General features: G+C 37.2%; 1 protein-coding gene across 3 annotated transcripts in view; it reads right to left on the bottom strand.

Annotated features, from left to right (window-relative positions):
- The window catches only part of Galc (galactosylceramidase), a 48,605-nt gene extending 39,624 nt beyond the window's left edge, over positions 1–8,981 (bottom strand). The window contains exons 1-4 of one of the 3 annotated variants that reach the window (XM_010616257.2): positions 8,750–8,964; positions 3,009–3,077; positions 2,649–2,712; positions 645–758 (exon numbers count right to left, since the gene is read on the bottom strand). In XM_010616257.2, coding sequence (XP_010614559.1) covers positions 645–758; positions 2,649–2,712; positions 3,009–3,077; positions 8,750–8,950 — 448 coding nt within the window. In that variant the 5' untranslated portion in view covers positions 8,951–8,964. Of the gene's footprint in view, positions 1–644; positions 759–2,648; positions 2,713–3,008; positions 3,078–3,864; positions 4,095–8,749 lie in introns of those variants that run through there. The other 2 variants (XM_010616256.2, XM_010616259.3) reach the window with 2 other exon arrangements.
- Between the last annotated feature and the right edge of the window lie 15,266 nt (positions 8,982–24,247).

A 24,247-nucleotide genomic window follows, 5' to 3' on the forward strand; every position in this document is an offset into this window, starting at 1 on the left:
TATAGGGACACAAACAAAACTGAAGTTTATTACACACGTGCAGACTCCATTCTCTAAGAGAAGTGAAGCCCTGTTACAGGATTATGCATAGGTTTTATAGGTTTTTTTCAAACAAAGAAGTTCAAACATAGGTCAGGGCTTTCTCACAGCTGTAAACACATTTACTCATCCTACACTTATCTTATAGGGGTAGTGTTTTATGGTCACCTTTAACATACCATCTGTTCCTGGGCAGACTTGTTAATCAAGTTTGCAACTAGCACAAGAAGGTTGTTGCAGTTTGAGCAGTTTTCCCTGATGTTTGATAAGGGGAGGGGTACGTAACAGTCTCTGGGGCCATTAGCCAGCGAGCATGAAGTCACTTTAGCTCAGTCAGGTCACACTGATTTTGCAACCTACCATCTGTGTCCTTTGGTCAGTGACCTAAACAGGTAACAACTTCCTCCAGGTGTATTATAATGAGCCGACACAAATACAAAGGCAGAGAAAGATTATTCCTGCCACATGTTTTGTTGCTGCTAACATATTGGTAATATTAACAACATTCTTAGTATTTTAGTATTAACAGAAATACCACCAACATGATTCAGAATTTGAAAGTTAAAGAAAAACAGGCTGCAAGAGCCATAAGTATAATACATCACCCATAAGTATAATATGAGGGTTCCTCTTCTTAGCTTCCTTCATTAACCACCATTCGTACCCTCGAAAATAATTCTCATCTAGTGCATAGTGCATGTGGGAAGGTTCAGTACCATCTGAATAGGAAAGGAGGAGAGGAAAAGGAGAAAATAATCCATTAATGGTATTTCTGTCACCTCTTACACACACAGACTTCACAAGGTACTATTTCAATTTTTTTTTTTTTTTTTTTTTTTTTTTTTTTTTTTTTTTTGTACTGGGGATCAAACTTGGGACCTTGTGCTTTCGAGGCAGGTCACACCCTTAAATAACACCTTACATGTTCTAAAAAAAAATTAAAATCCCTGGTCCGAACTATAATTTTATTTCCAATCTGAAACTGTGCAAATAAGAATAACCTTATATACTTGAAGACAGATAATCAAAGCATATTATTTCATCGTTTTTCATTATCCTAACACTATAAAGGTCTCTAGTAATAAAACCAAAACTTTCTATGTTATGGGAAACATTAACACCTCACATAACTGAAAATTCTTAGGACTATAACCTGATGGACCTTTTGGTCTTTCTGAGGTTTTTCAGATTCCCCACATCCAATCTCAGGCTCACATTATCTCAACTTCTAGCCTCTCAATTACAAATGTGAATCTCATCTCCCCCCATTCCTTAGACCTGATCTTTAATTCCATCTTCATGAGCCTACAGCATATCTTAATGTAAAAGTCTCAAAAAAAAAGTAATAAATACAAATCATCTCTATAACAATAACAAAATTCCATACTAACTCCCATTGATAGCTGAGGTAAAAGTTGACCAAGCACAGCGGCAGGCAACTGATGGCAAAGTCCTCATGTGTTCCCACACTTCAAAACATCTGTTCTTGCTAGGTAGGGGCTTACAAGGGGGAGGACCTGGCCCACTTCTTCTCAAAGGTAAACATCAGAATTCACAAGAATTTTCTGCTTATGCATCTCTACCCCTAACCAAGTTTAAACAGATTAAGCTGGCCAGTCATTACCAACTCTGTCTAAAGAACTTTGACAATAAAACAGATGTCTTCTTGCCGTAACTTGGGAAAAGTTTCTATTATCAAGATGTTCTTTTGCTTTTGATTTTCTATTTTCTTTTTCTTTCTACATAGATTAAGTAAATGCCAATACCACCACACAGGTATGTATCTGTTAAAAAGTTATTTCCAGATCACTAGCAGGAAGACACGTATTGAGAAGATATTCTAGTCTAGAGTTAGTTATAATACAATCTAACTTTTGAGTAATTAGCTCACTCTCATCATGGAAAGAATTATTTTCTCTGCTTCCTGGAAAGTAGAGGCCTATAAACTGCTAGCTGATGACATGTTCTACACAAACCTGATCAAATTGATAACCATGAAGATTGAAGATTTAGTGGTAAAAACATAGTTCTGAAGCCAGGCATAGCAGTGCATGTCTGTAATCTCAGCACTCTGGGAGTTTGAGGCAAGAATATTGCAAGTTTGAACCCAGCCTAGGCAATTTAGAGATTTAGTGAGACACTGAAACTTAAATACAATACAAATAGTTTGTTTTTAATACAATGAAAAAACTATATCTCTAAAATATTCATTAGTTATATTTTACCACATATTTTGAAGTTAATAACACCTTATATGTTCTTTAAAAATTAAAATATTCTTTTAATTTCTCTATAAAATTCCAAACTACCTCTATGCTCTCTAGTGTAAATAATTTTTAGAAAACTGTGGCATTTTTAAGTCACTGATTACTTCAACTAAATAAGCAACCAAAAGTCTGAAAACTTTTTTGAAAAATTCAGATTTCTATATACTGTAAATGTTTTAAACAATTACAGGCAGAAGAGAAAAAGTAAGCAATAATCTACTAGCAACTATCCACCTCAGAAGAGCTGATATTATTTATATGCTAAAATCAAAGTCCCGAACTTTAAATATAAATTAAACTGTTGAAGGAAAAAAAAAATCTTATTTCCCCAAATACTCCTACCTGTTGTTTGTCCGTCACCACCTATTTCAACTTTTAGAATATGCAAAGAGGCACCAAAGTTTGGCTGTGGGAAAAAAATTAACAGCATTAACACTACATTTCAGCTTGGCTGTGGAAAAAGTAACAGTATCAACACTGCTTCATGGTATAAAACCTCAAGACAATCACTAATAACAGCCTTTGGTTTTACAGATGAGAAAACAGAAACAAAACTTCAAAGAGCATCTTGTTCCAAAAGTAATTTGCCTTTTTTTTTCAAAAGCTAAAATTGTGAAGTGATACATTCTAAACTGAAGTTCATTATGTAGTGTCTACAGTATCACTGTATATCATTGTTTAATGAAATAATTTTCTCATTACCTTAAAGAGAAAATCCAGTATTTCAGAACGATAGGGCTCTGGGTAATTTACTAGAAGTCGGGAGGTGGCCTGAAAAACAATTTTCCAAAAGTATGAATGAAATAAATCCCAAAATGAAGATGTATCTATAATTACTGCAAAAATACCTGGGATGCTCCTACCTAGCCAGTTCTTGGACAAGAGGAAGCTGTGCAGTCATTTCCTAGGTTGTTTGCCTGCCTTTGCTTTGTCAATCATTGCACAACTAGAGCTGTTTTTTGCCAACCTTTATAAAAAGATTCTCTTCCACCGAGATAAGAGTTGGGCGTGAGTTAGGATTGCTAAGGCTACTGTTGAACATTATGAGTACACACTTATTGTGACATTTAAATTTTTCTACCTTGAGATTGTGAGACCAAAGTAAAAAGGGCCTAGGAGCCAGTGCTCTAACCCCCTCCCAAAGCCCCTACCTTTGTTCAAATCCTGGCTTAGGAATGTAAGGCAATCTGGTACGGTTTGAAGTCCAGATCATGATTAATGTGTAAATTAGTGATTCTAGACTATGAGATAAAATCTGTACCATACGTAGAGACCCCAACTGTCGAACTGTTTGGTCATCCTGAATGTCTTGGTGGCCTTTGAAACATCCTATAGGTATCTGTTAATCATCGATGTGTGACTGCCGAGTACGTGACTGCTGACCACCAGCTCCTATCAGCAAACCATTAACCTTTGTCCCCTGCCTGCAAGCTTAGAATATTAACCCCCCTTTTTACCCCCCTATAAAAAAGATCTCAGGCCCTGAGCTGGCGCCTCTCTGAGCCAGCTACTTGGTTCTGAGAATGCCGTCTAGCCAGACTAATAAAGGTCTGTTTACCATCTAGCCTGGTGTGTTCCTTCCTGGGTGACTCTTGCTGATCATCAAAGCTCCAGGGGCCTCGCTGAGCTATAGGACTCAGCATCATGAAGACCCTTTCAGCTGTTCACGCTCCAGAGAGTGAAGGTGAGACTTTGGTTCTTACAAGATCCTTTGTCAATAATATCCCAGGGCTAAGATGAGTGGATGAAACTCTGATAATTTTTACCTTAGTGTCTTACAGGAAAATATTTTAAGCAGCAACACTAAAAAGAGCACTAGTTCCCCCATCCTTTACAAGTTGTGTTATTATGAAGAAAGGTCAAACAAGGATCCACGCCTGGCTGTGCTTAGGGAACTCCAGAACACTGCATCCCTGGCTTCCTCTCCCTATACATAGCCCAGTGACTTCAGGGAGGGAAATGTTTTCCAAGACTCTCCTGCCTTGGGCTGGGACCTGGTTTAAATTAATAATTTATCCTTTATAAATTCCTTACATGATTAAAGGCTCTGAGGAAACACTGTCTTTCTGGTGGTACCTCTCTCTACTCTTTTTCCCAGAGCCTCCCAGTCCCTGCACTGAGACACAGACCCATCTCCTCTAGCTCAGTACATTCAAAGCAAACAGAACACTTCTACCTAAATTGGCTCCGAAGCAAACACTTTTTCCTAAACTGGCTCCTTGTCCTACATTTCCTATCCTATTAAAGAACATCTGCCAAAACCAGGAACCTATGGTGACCCTTTCATCAAAGATTCCATCTATCTTCAGTCACCAAGGCATCCTTAATGTTTCCCAAATCCATCTCAGAACTTTCCAATCTTATCAACTTAATCCAGGCCCTGCTCTCTTACTAAAACAGCACAAATAGCCTCAGGGCTCCCTACCTGTTGCCCTATCTTCTACTCTCCAAATCTTCTACTCTTACCAAATTAAGCTGCTTAAAGCACAATTATAACCATGAAACTACTCTATTTAAACCAAAGACATCCCCTTTCTCAACAGCTTTCAGATAAGGTTCATATTGCTCAGTTTTTCACACAAATCCCTTAATTATTTAGATACTAATTATGACATTTTGCCTCTAATTGTTAGGCAGGGAGTTAGACATTAGTGGGCCTGAAGGACAAAAGGAGTGGGATGCTAGTCCTTAAAGAGACAAAGATGTCAAATACTTTATCAGTCCTCTGACACCTGGCTAACTGCAGAACAAGACATACCACATACCGCATTCCTCCTCCCACATCCTACAGCCCAGTGACTTCTGGGAAATGTTTTCAAGGATTCTCCTGTCTTGGGCTAGGACCTGGTTTAAATGAAGAATTTATCTTTTATAAGCTCCTTACATGATTAAAGCCTCTGATAAAATACTGGCCATTAAAAAAAAAAAAAAAAAAAAAAGCATCTTGCAATTCCTAAGTAACTTCTAAGTAAAATGGCTATAAGCATCATACTGCCCCAGTGCCCCAAGAGTAACTCTTGGGTGCTTACAAATGTATCCAACCTCTCACTGTGGGCAGATGCCTTCATGACAGTGCCTGTATTCTCACTTGAAGGTGTAGCTCTTTCTATATCTACTTTATAATAAATGTTTGCTATACTTCTGCATGGTCTGTATGTCTTGATTGAATTCTTTCATCAAGAGCAAAAAGAACCAAGGACCAAAGAAGTGAGGGGATGGTTTCTCACTGCATCCAAACCTGGCTTCTCAGTAAAATAATCACTCTAACTACATCTTCTGTCCAGACTTATCAAATTGCTATTTCATTTCCTTCTGCCTGGAATATGCCCTACATTCTCATTTAGACAACTCCTATTCATCCCTTAGCTGTCATCTCAAACTCCACCTCTCCAAGGAAGAATGTCCTCCACCTTGCCCTACTCACCTAAGCACATCTCCATCTCAGCCAGCCTGGGTACCAGGTCCATAGCTCAGCCACAACCCTTCTCACCCTGCACCTAAACACTGCTTTATTTTTCTGTCTCACCTCTGAATTCCTTGAGGACACGCTCTGTTTCTTACTCAAGTTACATTTTCATTTGCTGTTGCAATGAACATTTACTCAGTATCTATAATGCTATCTTGTTCTTGCTGAATTGGTACAAACAACACGTTAGCTTCAAATCAAATGGAGCTTACAAACTCATTCTATCCTTTACAGGTCATGTATGTGGCCAGGAGCAAAATACTGTAAAGTGAGTTATTTTATTCACTCAGCTGTTGCAAGACTAAAATATCTGTAAAGAAAAATTTAGCAAAATTCCTGGTACACAATAAGTTCTCAATAAATCACAGACATTGTATGTACCAGTGATGGGTAAACTTTTAGAGACCCAGTGCCAAGCTGAAACCCAAAAAAAGGGCCAACACTGTGATTAAACCTGAATACTGAAGTTTTCATTTAGAAAAAATAACTCATATATTAACATCTTTGTCTTAAAAGAAAAACACAGCAACATGCATGCCACAGGTCCGCCACCACTGGTATACACCATCTTTTTTAGAAAAAATTATATTGTTCTCAAAGAGCATACTGCCTAGCAAACACTCAAGTATCAAACTTAGCATTCTTTAAATGAATGAACAGTTTATAGGCCCACTAACATATCCTTGATCCTAGTAAGCAAGTCTTTTGCATACATTATGCCATTAGAATTATGCATTTTGCCATTTGGGGAGTTATTTCGTTGTCTTTACACTTTTGAACACAGAAAGTTCTAGCCTTAGATTATTATCATGTTATTACGCTATTCCAAATTGATAATCACAATCGAACCCAAAAGTATTAGTGAATAAATAGAAGGCCTGAAACTTTACAAGACCAGAAAGAAGTCTTACAGACATTTCTCTTTTCAAAGGCCTTGAAATAACCTTCCCTTCCCTAGTCCCTAAAATTTAACATTAACCAAAATTAGCCATCTGCCAAACATCATCCCAAGTACTTCACATCTATCCTCAGGGTCAGGACTCAGAATGGACCAATCTTTCTGAGCCCACATTCTTAACTACTACCAAAATGCCCTGTCCTATGACATGAAAATTACATGAGCCCATTCTAAATGCTTACTGCCACAAACTGTGCTGGGTATAAAGGGTTCAAAAAAATGCTAATTATAGCGCTGAAATCATTTTCATTTGTTATTCATTAAGCTTCTAAAAGGAATAATGCATTATGCTTAGGCACACTAATCATTGTTGGGTATCTTATCAGATTAGGAGCTTCCAATTTTAGGTTATGAAACTATTCTTTTCATTATAATTTTAAATTAAGCCAAATAAACAAAGATTTCCATTTTCAGGAAGTTTATGTACAACATTTAATAACACTTGTAAAGGTAATAGAAGGAGAGATCAGGGCCTCATGTTATGAAATACTGGCTATTTCAGGTTAATACCCAAAAATAACAAAAAGGAGACTGATAATAGTAAAAAAAATAGATGTCCACCAATGTGGGTCATTAGCCCTCAGGTTCCCCCTGAAATACATATCAGAACTTGTAGATAACATTTTGAATTAGAAAACAAAAGTGTAAATATCAATAAGGCAGATTAAAGGAAAAGGTTTTTTTTCCCCCAGATGAAAGGTCACGGCCACAAACAGGCTACAGGCTGAATCACCCAGGTGCAAGCAAACATTCAAGATTGTTCTGTGTTGAATTTAAAGACACAGGTTCTATCTGACTCAACCTAACAAAATCAGAAGTTTAAGAGTTCATCCTTACTATTTTCAAACAAAATTACCTCTAGATGTGATCTCGGACACAGGCAAAAAAAAAAAAAAAAAAAAAAAAAACCTTTATCAAAAGGCCTGGCAACACAAACCCCACTGACCCAACAGTTACAAACAAAGAGAGGCAAAACAAAGACGAGGGTTAGGCATGTGGAATAGGGCAAATACTGTTAGGAGCCAAGAAAGACCATGCCACTGAGGAAAGCTCTCACTCGTGGAAGCCACCGACTGGCATGTCCAGGGAACTAAAAATGTCCTGCTGCGGCCATTCACAACAGCATACAAAGCTACAATTAGCCTCCTGTATCCTTTCAAAGAAGGTATGCCAACTAAATGTGCTGAGCTATTCTAGTTGGAATCCAGGAACAGGAAATCTGAAAGTATGAACTTTAGTTTAAAATAATGTACCAATATTGCATTGTGACAAATACAACCATTCTAACATGGAATGCTAATAGTAAGAGAAACTGGCGATGGGTTAGACTAACACAGCATTGTCTTCATAACCCTTCTATAAATAAACCACTCTCAATTTAAGTAAAAAAAAAAAAATCTTCTACTGAGGTCTTCAAAAGGGAAAAAATATCTCTCAATACCCAGGATGAGAAGTCAGTAGCAGTGTGTTTGTTAAAAACGTAGATTCTCAGCTAGCTCCACAAATACAAAATTACAACTGGGAAGACAGAATCTACACGTGAAGCACACCCTAAAAGTTTGTTTGCACCCTAAAAGTGAAGGGCCAACATTCCCCACCTCCTCACACTGGGGAATTCCCTCGGTGAATCACGAGACCCCCCGGGGTGGGGGTGGGGGTCACTCTTTCAAGCATCCCGCCCCACAAGCAGGACAAGCTTGACCCCAGCAGGAAAGAATCCTAAAACATCACCACAAAGGCTTCCGGCTCCTCGGCCTCTAAGGAGCGACTCTCCCCGAGCTGGAGCCCTGGCCTCGACCTACACCTGTCACGCAGTCTTGGATCCTCATCAGTCAAACCCAAATCACTCTCCAGATTCAGTTTAAATCCCCATCGCCGGTGCCCTGCCGATGGCTAACGGCCCGAGGGCATTGAAATAATGGGCAATGCCGCTGGGGCTTGGGGAGGGCTGCACCGGACGTGATGGGACGGGACGGGACGCGGCGGCGCCTAAGTTTCCAGCGCATCCCCACCGCTCACCCCGCCGCCGCTGACCGCGCCGATGCCGTCGAACTCCCGGCCCAGCCCGTCGGAGTCGTCGAGCACGTAGGCGCCGCTGGACGCCAGTAGGGCGCACAGCAGCAGGGGCACTAAGATGCGGCCCGCCGAACCAGCGGCGGCCGTCATAGTCCTGACTTCCACTCCGAGTTGCCTGGACGTCTCAGGTGAACTCTCAACCATTGTGTAAGTCACATGACTCCAGCGCCGAGGGAGGCGTGTTCTCCGCCGCCATGATAGAGAAGGGAAGGAGGGTGCTGACGCCTATACCGCCATTTTAAGTGCGGGCAGCAGGCTGCTCTGGCAGCTGCTGTAGTGTAGATAGTAGGCGGAACAAGCTTTCTCCCTGGCACTTGTGTCAGGGATCCGGTTTCCTTCAGGAGTACTCGCTTCTCCGTTTCTCTTCTAACCTCACGTGATGGAACATGTTAGCTAAAGGGAAGTGGCTGCAATGACTGGTCTTACCATGGACTTGTCCCAACATATGAGGATGCGTCTACCACATACCAGTCTGTAGCAGATCAAGAAAGAGGACCAGGCTTTTAGCTCCTTAACCAAGCCCAAATTCAGCTGTCACCCTGGTTGTGTCACTTAGTTTCCTACGCATGGGAGAACATAACGATTAAATAAGGTAATAGGTACTCAGTAAACCTTAGTTGAATGCACTACTTCCTCAGCAAGTGAGAGCTGAAAATGTTCATTCTATTAACTACCATGTATAGCCAAGGCATTTAAAAGCCTTAAAGGAGTTAAGAATATATAGGCCTGGCATACTATTTTGAAATGAGAGCATGTTTTAAAAATAGCAGGTGCAAGATCATTCTGATCTTTATTTTGTTTCTTAAAAGCAAGGTGAAACTTTCGTAGGAAAGATGTCCTCGGCATCAAATAACATTCTTAGCAAGGAGGGAAAGTAAAAGCCCCGGGGAATCTCTGCAATCAAATCTTGGTAAACTAGCCCTATACACTTTTCTATCCAATTAAATATACTTCTTTTCATATTACCCTTTTGTCTTACATTTCACAATTTAACTGGTCTTTTGTCCAATTCAGTGTACAAGTGATTGACTGTAACCAGATTTTTGGGTCTTCATTTCCTTATGAGGGCTTCTGTGCCGTATAAACGTGAATTAACTTGTTTCGGACCCAGCCAGGACACTAAGAAGATAGAATCCCTTACAGCCTTGTAAACCATATTTTGAGACAGTTGAAATGATTCCAAGCCGATAACACTAAACAGGGAAATTGTGAATTGCTCTGCAATTTCTGCCATGTCTGGGATCAACCTGAGATTTCTGATTCCCCTGTTAGTGATGCAAAATAAGAGACTCTGAAGGATTACAGAAGAAGTTTTCTTATCCAAAAATCCCCCTTAGCAGAAGCTAGTACTAACACAAGTCCCGAGACTCTGGAATGTCGAATGGCAAGGAGAAACACAATGGCTTTAAAGCTCATGGGGATTCACGTGCACAGCTGGATTTGGAACATGATTGTTTTGTCCCTTAACCATGAACATTTACTTAAGTTTCAGGTCCGGTTGTATCAGATGATCAAATCTCTATCTGGACAGTCCCGTAAACCTCATCAGGCCTCCTGCACTCCCTAGGATTTTACTTGACAACAGTTATGTGTGTTCTTTCTCTCTTTTTAAATTACTCAGGTTCTATTAGACTTACCAAAGGCAGTCCTGGTTTGTATCTGTAGTTCCAACATGATTAACAGTGCTCCTTCACTCTCAAAAGTGTTCTGATTTGGATAAGTCACAAAGTCCCCTCTATATGGGCCATTTTTTTTTCCAGTTTCTTATTTTCCTAGTATGGCACGTATCTGAACTTTCTGTTTGCCACTGCTGCAACCATTCAATGATACAAGTCACTAATTCTCCACTTCTATAGATTTAACTTCATGGAACTCACTCTGATCCATTTTAACACAAAGTTTTAAGCATAAGCTGGAGCAACCCTGGTTCTAATCCATAGATGATAATCAAGTGAATGTGATACTTCCCACTAACCCTAAAATTTAGTATCTGTGACATGCTTTAGCACATAAGGCCAACATGCTAATGGTGATTGACAGGGGAAAACATCATGCACATAAAATTAGGAAGCTAAAACCAGTGCCCAGCCTATCTCATATCCTGTGGCAGTACATCATTGTACCTTGCAAATGGAAGATAGGCTACAGATATTTGTGCAATGCAGAGAAGAGGAAACAAAATCTTTAACAGAAGGAGTAGCCTCCCCACCACCAAGTACCACCAGTTCTTATTACTTCATTTGCCAAAGTAATTGCTTCTTTAAAAAATATTTTTTGTTTCTGATTTCTAATCTACACTCAGGAGATCATTAAGCAAGAAAGTTTATAATAAAAAAAAAGACAGTGAGTAAAAGTTGCTCAATATGTGAGATAAAAGGAAATCGTTATCAGAAAAGTGATCGTGTGCTTGGTTTCCCCTGCATTTTGTGGTTTCGGGGCTACCATGATCAGGTACTAAGAGTAGTGTCCCAGTTTTCATATTTCAAATAAGCTTTAAAAATAATGACAATTTTCCTTTTAGATCAGAATTTTTTCTGAGTTCACAACTATACTTCAGTTACCATAAATTTCTCCATTTTCTAAAGCCAAAAAAAGTACTTAAAATTAGAAGATCTTTTGAGAAAAGTGAGTGATCTTGCCTTTTAAGGAAAATATAGAGAAAGTCTGATCATCTGTTGTCTCACTTGAAGAAATGGCTTTGCTACTAGAAATCTGAAGTAGGATTCAGAAATTCAAAGGAAGAGGCCAAGTCTTCTTTCTATTTGTAAATCTTAAGCACAGGATCTAAAACTGAGTATATATTCTGTGTATATTACTTGAGTAGAAATTTAAAATATTACATATGTTCACATAAGAAGGTAACATGGATGGATTATTTTAAGAAAGAGTTGGAGGCATTCCTTGTAGGAGTCGCCTAGAGCATAAAGGACATTAACTAGTTTCCTTGCATAATCTATCCTGTAACATCTGTTTTGATCTTGTTTTTCAACTGTGGACATAAGTTGCTTGATTGCAACTGTTAATGACATCATCCCATTCAGTGACATCCTCTCTAAAATATGTGAAAGGTTTTTGTTAACAAAGACAATGAAAATTGTTCAGGGAACAGAATCTATCTCATTCAATAAATTACATGTTACTCACTGAACATTTTCTAAAGAGTACATACAAATAAAAACCACTATAACAAAGTGTAGTGGTTATAATATTGAAGCTTCAGAGTACTTGACTTTAAATATTTCTATTACCTACTAGTGAGTGATTATGGCTGAGTTATTGAACTTGTCTGGATTTCAGTTTGCCCATCTATAAAATAGAAGTGATGGTGGCAATGTATTAACATGTAATTCAGTCAGGTTAATGTTCATATAAAACTTAGAAGAATGATACTATGTGTTATACAAATGACATATAAATTTAGCAGTATAACTTTTGAGTTTATTTTTCATATCTAAGGTGATCCAGGAAAAAATGATTATTGGTATTGGGCTGACTTTTTGTTTTATTAGACGGCATGGCATTGGGTGCATTTTGTTTTGCCTTTATTTTGGTTTCATCTCTGGGGCCATGGGGAATGTAATCATCCAAACCCATGTTCAATGTTCCCCTCCATGAGATGAATGAAGGAGGCAGGTCCTCCCTCTTCCTGCCCTCAGCAGTGCAGGCTCTGACGATTCCTTGAACCTACAGCTTAGACCTTGGAGTTGACCAGATGTACCAGCAGTTGAAAAATCGCACTGGAGCCATGAAAAGGTCCAGAACGGGTAGGGGCAGAGAGACTCCATCAGAGGTAGCTTCAAGAGCCAGGCAGAGTGGAGTCAGCAGGGCCATTCTCATGTGAATGCCAAGGCGAGGTGACCTGCCTGTCTCATGGCCCTTTGGCTCAAGCAAATTTTATAATACAGGTGCTGAAGCCTCTATATCAATTCTATACCTCTTTCTGATTTTTTTCTAAATCGTCCATTTTCTGCTGAGAGTAACCAAGGCATTTTCTGTTAATCTGCAGCAAAAGAACCTGACTGGTCCATCAAGTTACAATGCAGGGCTAATGTGATCACTACAAAGCATTCTCAGTTTCTGTGTCTGCCTTTCTCTTCTTTGAAAACTGCCTTCTTCACTTGTAGTTTTGTTGGTAATCGTTACTGCATAGATTTTTTTTTTTGAAAAAATACAATTCTGGGAAGTTTTGCTCTTCTGATGTGCCATACCTTTAATGTATATGTTTAGTCTCTTTTCTTTTTTCTTTTTCTTTCTTTTTTTTTTTTCACTGCTGTCAGGAAAGAATTTTAGAGTTCACCCATCTCTAAGTCCTTGACATGAAGAAAATAACAGTTAAGAATCTCACCACTGACTGAAAAGATTTTTTTAAAACATCTAATAAAATCCTATCCAACAGAAATATAATGCAAAGCACACGTTAAATTTGAAAATTTCTAGTAACCACGTTAAAAAATAGGTGGGATTAGCTTGATGACATTTTATTTAACCCTAAATAACTGAAATAGTCTCGCCACAATATATAACTGACTTCAACATTTATCTTGTGTTCTTTTCATACTGAATTTTCAAAGATCTGGATTAGATTTGATATCTGAATTTGGATTAGTAACATGCTGAGTACACAATAGCCATGCCAGTGGGTTCTGCTTGTATTGGACTTAGGGTTATTGGACTGAGCGCATCTCTGATATGCCAGCTCCTAGACTAGGCACACTCAGTAATGCCCACTCCTGGCTGCCAAAGCTGAGGCTGATGAACATTCACTAAGAATCTGCGCTGGTTTGCTAGGACTGCATAATGAAATACCACAGCCTCGGCAGAGGGAGCAGCTCAAAAGCAGAGCACTTGCCTCGCCTATGCGAGGCCCTGGGTTTGATCTCTGGCACTGTATCTACATGTCAGTTCATCAACACATCACCAACCACCACTTCCCACAGTTTCCGTTCACCACTATGGTACTTTCCACTTGTGTGAATTCAATTTCTTCTAGATTTACATGTAAATGGGATCATGCAGTATTATTCTTTCTATGTCTGACTTGGTTCACTTAAAATAATGTTCACAAAGTTTGTCTTTTTAAAAGCCTAACAGTATTCCATTATGTGGAATCTCTTGATCTGTTCATCCATTGACTCCATTCTTGGCTATTGTATATATTGCAGCAATGAACATAAGAATACAGATAGAAATCTCTTTAACTTATTAATTCCATATAAATTCTATTTCCTTTGGATATATAGTGGGATAGCTGGAGTATATGACAGTTCCATTTGGAATTTTTTATTAGGGCACATTAGTTTACAGAATAATGGGTTCATTTAGCATACTTATAATGCGTTTACCATACACTGATCATTTCCACCCCCATTACCTGCCTTGCCCTCCCCTCCCCACTCCCAATTCCCTTTTTCTTCTCTAATAGTCTGCCTTCAACTTTAATATCAACTCACTTTTCCCCCTAGATTCCACTGATGAGAGAAAACAAGCAATATTTGTCTTTCTGATGCTTGTTTGTTATATTTGACATGACAATCTCCAGTTCCGCCCTTTCCCTGCAAATAGCATGATTTTGTTTTGTGTGTGAGTGATATATAACACTCATAATAATCCATTTGTTGACTGGCACCGAGGCTGTTTCCATATTTTAGCTATTTATGAATTTTGCTACAGTAAACATGAGTTGCACATGTCACTATTATATGCTGATTTTGATTCTTTTAGGTATATACCAAGAAGTGGTATAACTGAGTCATGGTAGTTGTAGTTTCAGTTTTTTGAGGAACCTCCATACTTATTTTCCTAGTGGCTGTACTAATTTACATTCCCAACAAAAGTGCAGAAGCATTCCTTTTTACTGACATCCTCACCAGAATTTTTGTTTATTGTATTCTTGGTAATAGTCATTTTGACTGGGTTGAGATGGAATCACAGTGTTGTTTGATTTGAATTCCTATGATGACTAAAGATGTTGAATATCTTCTGGCCACTTTTGCTTCTCTTTTTTAAAGAAGTGTCTGTTTAGTTCATTTGCTCATTTACTGGTTAGGTTATCTGGGTTTTGGTGTTAAATTTTAAGTTCTTCACTTATCCTGAATATTACTCCTCTATCAAAAGGGTAGATGGCGAAAATTTCCCCCTGTTCAATCTGTGTACTATCTCTTCACCCTATTTTTTTCCTTTGCTGTGTAAAAGCATTTTTATTTGATGCCATCCAATTTGTCCATTCTTGCTACTATTTCCTGTGTGGTGTTCTATTCAGGAAGTCATTGCCTCAGCCTGTGTGATCTATATTTTCTTCAAGCATTTTCAAAGTTTCAGGTCTTATGTTTAGGTTGTTAATACATTTTTGGTAGTTTTCTGGACAGGATGAGAGACAGAGATCTTTTTTTAATCTTCTATAAATGGATATCTAATTATTCCAGCACTATTTGTTTAAAAGGCTCTCTTTCCTCCAGTGAAAGTTTTTGTCACCTTTATCAAAAATCAGGTGGCTGTATTTGTGTGGGTTTTTTTCTATATCCTCTATTCTACTCTATTGGTCTATGTATATTTTTGTGCCAGTACCACACTGTTTTTGTTACTATGGCTTTTTAAGTATATTTTAAAATCCATTATTGTCCTACCCCCAGCATTGCTCTTTATGAGCGCTTTGGATATTCTGGAATTTGTAGGCTTCAATATGAACTTTAGAATTGTTTTTGTAAACTTTCTGGAGAATGTTATTGGTATTTTGATGGAGTATTTATAATTTTTTATAAACTTCCATATAGTTTTTCATAATGACTATATTAATTTATATTCCCACTAGTAGTGTATATGGTTCCTTTTCTTCCATATCCTTGCCAAAATTTGTCTTCCTGATTTTAGGAAATAGTCATTCTAAAAGTATGAGACAATATCTCATTGTGGTTTTAATTTGCATTTCCTGGTGATTACTGATGTCGAACTGGTTTGTTTTTGTTTTGCTTTTTTGCATCTGTGTGTCTAACTTTGAGAAGTGTTTATTTAGGTTTACTCCCCATCTTAGGAAGATATTAAAATTGTCTCATTATTGAGCATAGTTCCATGCATTATTTATAGAGATGACATCACCAGTTAGATGTATGGTTTGCAAAACTTTCTCTCATTCTGTAGGTTGTCTCTTCCCTCTACTGATTATTTTCTTGAATGTGCAGATGCCTTTTATTTGAAATAATTCTGTTTTGCCTATTTTCATTTTTGATGCTCTTACACTTGTGGCCAACTTCCAAAAATTGTTGCCCATTACAATGTCTTCTGTGTTTTCTTCTTGTAGTTGTACAATTTCAAGTCTTTCATTTAAACTTTATTCTACTTTGACTTTATTTTTATGTATAGTGTGAGAAAAGAATCTAATTTTTTGTGTGTAAATATCCAGTTCTTCCAAAATTACACATATTTACTCACTCTGTGTTCTTGGTGCCTTTGTCAAATCATTTAACTATAAATGCTGAATTTATTTGTAGGCTCCTTGGTCTGTTCCATTTATCTGTGTTTCTTCTTTATGCTAGTACCATGTTGTTTTGATTACCTATGTAGTAGATTTTAATGTAAGATATTGTGATACTTCCAGTGCTATTCTTCTTGTTCAAAATTGCTTTGCATATTCAGGGCCTTGTAATTCCATAAAATTATAGAATTGTTATTCCTATTTAGGGGGACAGTGTTATTGAGATTTTTGTATTTATTTATTTATTTATTTTATTGAGTTTATTGGTACATTTTAGGGATACAGTACAGTTACATTCATTGTTGGGATCATGTACCTTTACATGGCAAGTCTTGATTCTCATTTTTTCCCCTTACCTCTGCCCTCCCTTCACCCCTCCTCCCCTCCCCATCTACAAACACTTTATTTTCATCTTTTCATTCTCTCACATTTTTTTCTTTTCCCTTCTTGTTCTTCCCCTACCCATCCCACCTTCCCTGCACCTTTAGCTCCTTTCTTCCCACTTCTAAATGTCAGTAATCTTATTAGAATCTTATGCATTGTTGCAGATTATTCACACCAGGGAAACTATTTGGTATTTACACATGTGGGACTTATTTATTTCACTTAGGAGTGTATCTTCAATATGTATCCATTTTCCTATGAATGAATCTATTTTCTCGCTCTTTATGGCTGAGTAATATTCCATTTTATAGAAAAACCACAACTTCTTTATCCAGTTTCCAACGGATGGGCAAATAGGCTGTTTCCAAGATTTAGCTATTACAAACTGTGCCGCTATAAACATGGGTGCACATACTTCTCTGTGATATGATTCTTTTAGTTCTCTTGGAAAGATACCCAGCAGAGGGATGGCTGGGTCAAATGGAACCTCCAGTCCAAGCTCTTTGAGGTATCTCCATATTGATTTCCATAGTGGTTGCACTAGTCTGCACTCCCACCAACAATGGAGGAGGGTTCCTTTCTCCCCACAACCCCGCCAACATTTGTTATTGTGTGATTTCTTGATAGCAGCCATTCTTTGTGGGGTGAGGTGGAATCTCAGTGTTGTTTTCATCTGCATCTCTCGAATGACCAGTGATGTGGAACATTTTTTCATATATTTTCTTGCTGCTTTCACTTCTTTGTATGAGAAATGTCTGTTCATTTCGGATGCCCATTTTTGGATCGGGTCTTTATATTTGGGGGGACTGATTGTTTTGAGTTCTTTATATATCCTTGATAATAGTCCTTTGTCTGAGGTACAGCTGGTAAAAATTTTTTCCCACATTGTAGATTGTCTCTTAGTTCTGCTAATGGTTTCTTTTGAAGTACAGAAGCTTTTTAGTAAGATGAGATCCCAGTTGTTGATTCTTTCTGCTAGTTCCCGTGCTACTGAGGATTTGTTCATAAAGTCTTTTCCTATACCAATGTCTTCCAGAGTTCTGCCTAACTTACTTTCCAGCAAGTTTAATGTTTCTGTTTTAATATTTAGATCTTTAATCCATTTGGATTTTAATTTAGTGCATGGCGAAAGATAAGGGTCTAATTTTAATCTGTGACAGGTTGATATCCAGTTTTTCCAACACCATTTATTAAAGAGGCTATCTTTCCTCCACTGAGGATGGTGAGCTCCTTTGTCGAAGATGAGGTAGCTGAGTACATCTGCATTTGTTTTTGTGTCTTCCAGTCTGTTCCATTGATCCTCAGGCCTATTTCTTTGCCAGTACCATGCTGATTTTATCACAGTGGCTTTGTAGTATAGTTTCAAATTGGGAATTGTTACACCTGGTGCCATGTGACTGTTGCCTATAATGGCTTTTGCTATTCTAGGTCTCTTGTGGTTCCAAATGAATTTTTGGATTCTTTTTTCTAGTTCTGTGAAATATAGTGTTGGAATTTCAATTGGCATTGCATTGAATGTATATAGCAGTTTCGGTAGTATGGCCATTTTCACTATGTTGATTCTTCCTACCCAGGAGCAGGGGATATCTTTCCATTTTTTTATATCCTCTTCGATTTCTTTTTTCAGAGTGCTGTAGTTTTCAGTGTAGAGATCTTTTGTTTCTTTTGTTAGATTGATTCCTAGATACTTCATTTTTTTGGATGCTATTGTAAAAGGAATTTTTTCCCTTATTTCTCTTTCTGTCTGTCTGTTATTTGTGTATAGAAAGGCTATTGATTTTTGGGTATTCACCTTGTATCCAGATACTTTACTGAATCTGTCAATTAAGTCTAGAAGTTTTTTGGTGGAGTTTTTTGGATCTTCAATGTAGAGTATCATATCATCAGCAAATAATGATAGTTTAACTTCTTCCTTTCCTATCTTTATTGCTTTAATTTCTTTCTCTTGTCTAATTGCTGTGGCTAATGTTTCCAGAACTATATTGAAGAGAAGTGGCGATAGTGGGCATCCTTGTCTTGTTCCTGATTTTAACATGAAGGTTTTCAGTTTTTGGCCATTCAATATGATGTTGGCTGATGGTTTTTCATAAATAGCCTTTATTAAATTGAGGTATAGACCATCTATTCCAATTTTTTGCAGGGTTTTTATCATGAATGGGTGTTGAATTTTATCAAATGCTTTTTCTGCATCTATTGAGAGGATCATATGGTTTTTGTCCTTGACTTTGTTAATATAATGTATTACATTTTGTTATTGAGATTTTGACATGAGTTGCATATGCAAATTGTTTTGAGTTATATGGACCTCTTAATAATATTAATTCTTCCAATCTATGAATGTAGGATATTTTTCCATTCATGTCTGTTTTCTTCAGTTTCTTTCATTGATGTTTTATAGCCTTTAGTTTACAGATCCTTTTAATTCATTATTTTAAATTTATTTTTTTTAAATTAGTACATATTTGTCATGCACAATGATCACATTCATTGCTGGGAATTTTTACCTGTACCTAATTTTTTTTTAACTTTTTATTCCCATCCCCTTCACTTCCTTTCAACCCCTCTTTTCTCCCCAATTTATAAAAGTTTTATTTCCATTTTTTTCCTTCCATTCTCTTCTTTTTCCTTTTCTTTTTCTTCCCCCTTCCCTTGTTCCCCTTCCCATTTGAACATGTTCTTCCTACTTCCCAGTATCTGTCCTCCATTATGCTCCTTATTTACCCTTTGAGTTTCTCACACCAGAGAAACAGTGTGATATTTATACTTCTGTGTCTGATTTATTTCACCTAAGAATATGGTCTCGAGATTGATCCATTTACCTAATAACAACTCTATCCTTCTTTATATCAGAGTGGTACTCTAGTGTATATAAATACCATATTTTCCTTATCCATTCATCTGTTGATGGGCATATGCTCTGTTTCCAAGATTTAGCTATTATAAGTTGTGCTGCTATAAACATAAACATGCATATATCACCACAGTATTAGCTTTTAATTCTTTTGAGAAGATATCTAGAGGGGTGAAGTCTTGGGCTGGGGATTTAGCTCAGCGGTTTGGTGGCCTGCCTTGCAAGTGCAAGGACCCGAGTTCAATCCCCAGTACCAAAAAAAAAAAAAAAAAAGAAATGCTAGAGAGGGGTGAAGTCTGAGTCAAATGGAGCCTCTAGTTTTAGTTTTTAAAGAATTCTCCACTGTGATTTCCGTAGTGACTGTATCAGTTCCCCACCAGCAGTGGAAAAGGGTCCCCCCCCACATCTTTGCCAGAAATTGTTATTGCTTGATTTCTTGATGATAGCCATTCTTTCCAAAGTGAAATGGAATCTCAGTGTTGTTTTAATTTGTATTTCTTGATTGACCAGGGATGTTGACCATTTTTTCATATATTTACCTGCTGTTTTTATTTCTTCATCTTAGAAATGTCTATTCATTTCTGATGCTTAGTTTTGGATCAGGTCTTTAGATTTGAGTTCCTTATGTATTCTAGATGTTAGTCCTTTGTCTGAGAAGTAGCCAGAAAAAAATTTTTCCCATTTCATAGATCATGTCTTCACTCTGTTATTGGTTATTTTTGCTGTGCAAAAGCTTTTCAATTTGATGTGATCCCAGTTGGTGATTCTTTGTAATATGTCCTGTGCAATCCATATTTTGTTCATAAAGTGTTTAATTACACCTATGTCTGCAAGAGTTTTACCCATTCTATCTTCCAGATGATTAAATGTTTCTGTTGTAATATTTACATTTTTTATCCATTTCAATTTTAGTTTAGTGCATGGTGAGAGATATGGATCTAGGTTCAATTTTTGTTGTGTGGAAGGCCAGTTTTTCCAGCACCATTATTAAAGAGGCTATCTTTCTTCCACTGAAGGTATTTAGCCCTTTTATCAAGCATAAGGTAGCTGAGTGCTTTTGGAGTTGCTTCTGCATCTTCTGTTCTGTTCCATAGATCCTCAAGTTGATTGTCTTTGCCAGTGCCATGCTTTTTTTTTTTTAAACTCTGTAGCTTTGTAGTGTAACTCCAAATTGGGCACTGTGATGGTCCCTGCCTTGTCCTTGTTACCCAGAATCGCTTTTGCTAGTCTAGGTCTCTTCTGGGTCCATAATGATTTTAGGACTGTTTTCTCTAGTTCTGTGAAGTATGCTGTTGGTATTGTGATTGGTATTGCATTAAATCTGTATAAGAGTTTTGGAAGTATAGCCATTTCACTTTATTGGTTCTGTCTATTCAAGAAGAGAGGCTGTCTTTCCACTTTCTGACAGAGTACTATAGTATTCTTTTTCAGAGTACTATAGTATTCAACGTATAGGTCTTTCAGTTCCTTTGATATATTGATTCCTAAACATTTCATTTTTCTTAATGCTATTATGAAAAGTACTGTTTCCCTAATTTCCCTCTCAATGAGTTTGTGATTTGTGTACAGGAAGGCTACTGATATTTGAATGTTGACTTGTATCTTGCCATATCACCAAATTTGGATGTTAATTCTAAGAGTCTTTTGGTGGAGTTTTGGGGTCTTGTATGTAGAGTATCATGTCATCAGCAAATAATGATAATTTAACTCCTTCCTTTCCTAGCCATATTCCTTATATTTCTTTCTCTTCTCTAATTACTCTTGCTAATGTTTCCAGAATTATATTGAAAAGGAGTGCTGATAATAAGCATCCTTATTGTGTTCCTGATTTTAGAGTGAAAGCTTTGTTTTTGACCATCTAGTTTTTGATGTTGGCTACTGGTTTGCCATAGATGGCTTTTATTAGATTGAGGTAAAGACCTTCTAATGAAATTTTCTGTAGAGTTTTTTTTTATCATGAATGGATGTTGGACTTTGTTGGTTTTTTTTTTCCTGCATCTATGGAGATGATCATATGGTTTTTGTCCTTGGTTCTGTTAATATGGTGCATTACGCTTACTGATTTTTCATGTTGCACCATCCTTGCATCCGAGGGATGAATCCTACTTGTACATGGTGTATAATCTTCTTGATGATTTGCTGCATTCTGTTTGCCAGTTTCTGTAGTGCTAGCTTCAGCACCACTATACTGTTGGCCAGTTTCTCAGTTACATTTCCTGGTTGCTGAGACAAAATACCCAACACCCAAACTTTAAGGGGGAAGGGTTTATTTAGCTCACAGTTTGCAGAGGTTTCAGTCTATAATCAGCTGGCTCCAAGGCAGAGAAGAAACAGTTCATGGTGCACACAAGGTAGGAACAGCAACAAGGGAGCTTAGCAGCTTCTTTCTGCCCCTTTTATAATCTATTTAGGCTACTGAGATTAGGGCAGTGCCAAACCACTGGGCTGAATTAGTAATCACACACCTTTAATCCCAGCATCACACACTGTAGAATCAGCCACCTCTGAAAAAGTCCCATCTAAGACTGCATGAGGCTTTGGTGGGGGGTATCTAAAACAAGCTGTAACAACCAGTGTCTTTTTGAGGATTTTTGCATCTATTTTCATTAAGGAGATTAGCCTATAGTTCTATTTTTTTTGACTGGGTCCTGCTCTCGTTTCGGTTTCAGGGTAATGTTTGCTTCCAGAAATAAGTTTGGGAGTATTTTTTCCTTTTAGTTTCATTAAAGAGTTTGAGGTGTAGGGGCATTTAGATCTTCTCTAAAGTTCTTGTAGAATTCAGCAGTGAATGTGTCAGAACCTGGGCTTTTCTTTGTTGGTAGTTTTTAATTACTTCTTCAGTTGCATTGACTGGTACTGGATTATTTAGAACTTTATATCTTCTTTGATTCAGTTTTGGTAATTCATATGTATCTAGGGATCTGTTTATTTCTTCTGTATTTTCCATCTTATTAGAGTATAGGTTCTCAAAGTAGGTATTAATGATTTTCTGGATTTTTGTAGGATCTATAGTGATTTTGCCCTTTTTATCCCTAATTGTGCAGATTTGGGTCTTTTCTTTTTTGAAAAAGTTGCCTAGGAGTTTGTCTATTTTATTTATTCTTTCAACGAATCAACTCTTCAGGGCTGGGGATTTAGCTCAGTAGTTCTGCTGCCTGCTTCACAAGCATAAGGACCCGAGTTTGATCCCCAGTACCAAAGAACCAACTCTTCAATTCATTTTTTTCTTTGTATTGCTTTCTTAGTCTCAATTGCATTAATTTCTATTCTGATCTTTATAATCACCTTCATCATATACACTTTGGGTTTAACTTGCTCTTGTTTTTCTAGGAAATTGAGGTTCAACATTACACCTTTATTTGACCTCATTCCATTTATCTGATGTGAGAATTTACCAACATAAATTTCCCTCATAAGACTGTTTTTATTGTGTCTCCTAAGTTCTCCTAAGTATATTGTATTGGCATTACTGTTTAATTGTGGAAACTGTCTAAGTTCTTTTTTAATTTCATTTGTGATCCATTGGCTGTTTGGGAGAGTGTTATTTAATTTCCATGTGTTTATGTAGTTTTGTGGTTTCTTTTGGTATTGATTTCCAATTTCATTTCACTATTATCTGAAAATATGTTTGAGATCATTTCAGTTCTTTTTCATTTACTTAGGCGTGTACTATGAGCTAGTATGTGGTCTATTTTGGAGAAAGTCCTATGTGCTGCTGAGAAGAATGAGTATTTTGCTGTTGTTGGCTGGAACACTCTGTAGATATCTACTAAGTCCATTTGTTCAAATGTTTAGTTCAGCTTTGATATTTCATCATTGATTTTTTTTGTCTAGTTCTTCTATTTGTGATAGTAGGGTACTGATGTCTCCCATTGCAATTGTATTAGTGCTTGGTTATGATTTTTTATATCTATTAGTGTTTGTTTTATATAGTTGAGTAATCCTCTATTTGTTGAATATATACTTATGATTGTTATATCTTCCTCTTGGATTGTTCCCTTAATAAATAATAGTGACCTTCTTTGTCTCTTCTGATCAGTGTTGGCTTGAAATCCACTTCGTCTGCAAATAGAATAGCTACCCTTCTGATTTTTTCTGGGTTCCTATCATGTAAAATCTTGTTTTCCATCCTTTGACTGCTGTCTATGAATTTCTTTTTGAGTTAAATGTGTTTCTTGTATGCAGCATATTGTTGGATCTTCTTTCTTGACCCATTCTGCCAATCTGTTTCTTTTGATTGGTGAATTGAGACCAGTAACATTGATGGCTACAATTGATATGTATTCACTTATCCTTGTCATATTATTTTCCTGTTATTGACTCTCCTTCTTTCTTTTCTATTTAATTGCCTGCCTTTTCTGGTAGATTCATTCTGTTGGGATTCCTGATATTGTCATCATTGTCTTTTCCTAAAATATCCTTCAAAACTTTCTAGAATGTTGGTTTGGTAGTCAAGAATTTTTTCAGGTATTCTTTATCATGGAAGGCTCTTATTTCTCCATCAATTTTGAAAGATAATTTTATGGGACACATCAGTCTGGTTTATAGGATATTTTCTTATAGAGCTTGAAATTCTTCACACCAAGCTCTCCTTGACTTAAGGGTTTGTGCTGAGAATTTTTCTGTGATTCTGATGGGTTTTGTTTTTTGAGTGATTTGTTTCTCTAGCAGCTTTTCTCTAACAGCTTTTAATATTCTGTTTGTGTGTTGAATTTCTGGAATCTTGACTATTATATTC

Source organism: Fukomys damarensis, unplaced genomic scaffold (assembly GCF_012274545.1).
Source record: "Fukomys damarensis isolate Sample0158 unplaced genomic scaffold, DMR_v1.0_HiC HiC_scaffold_21, whole genome shotgun sequence".
Lineage (NCBI taxonomy): Eukaryota > Metazoa > Chordata > Mammalia > Rodentia > Bathyergidae > Fukomys > Fukomys damarensis.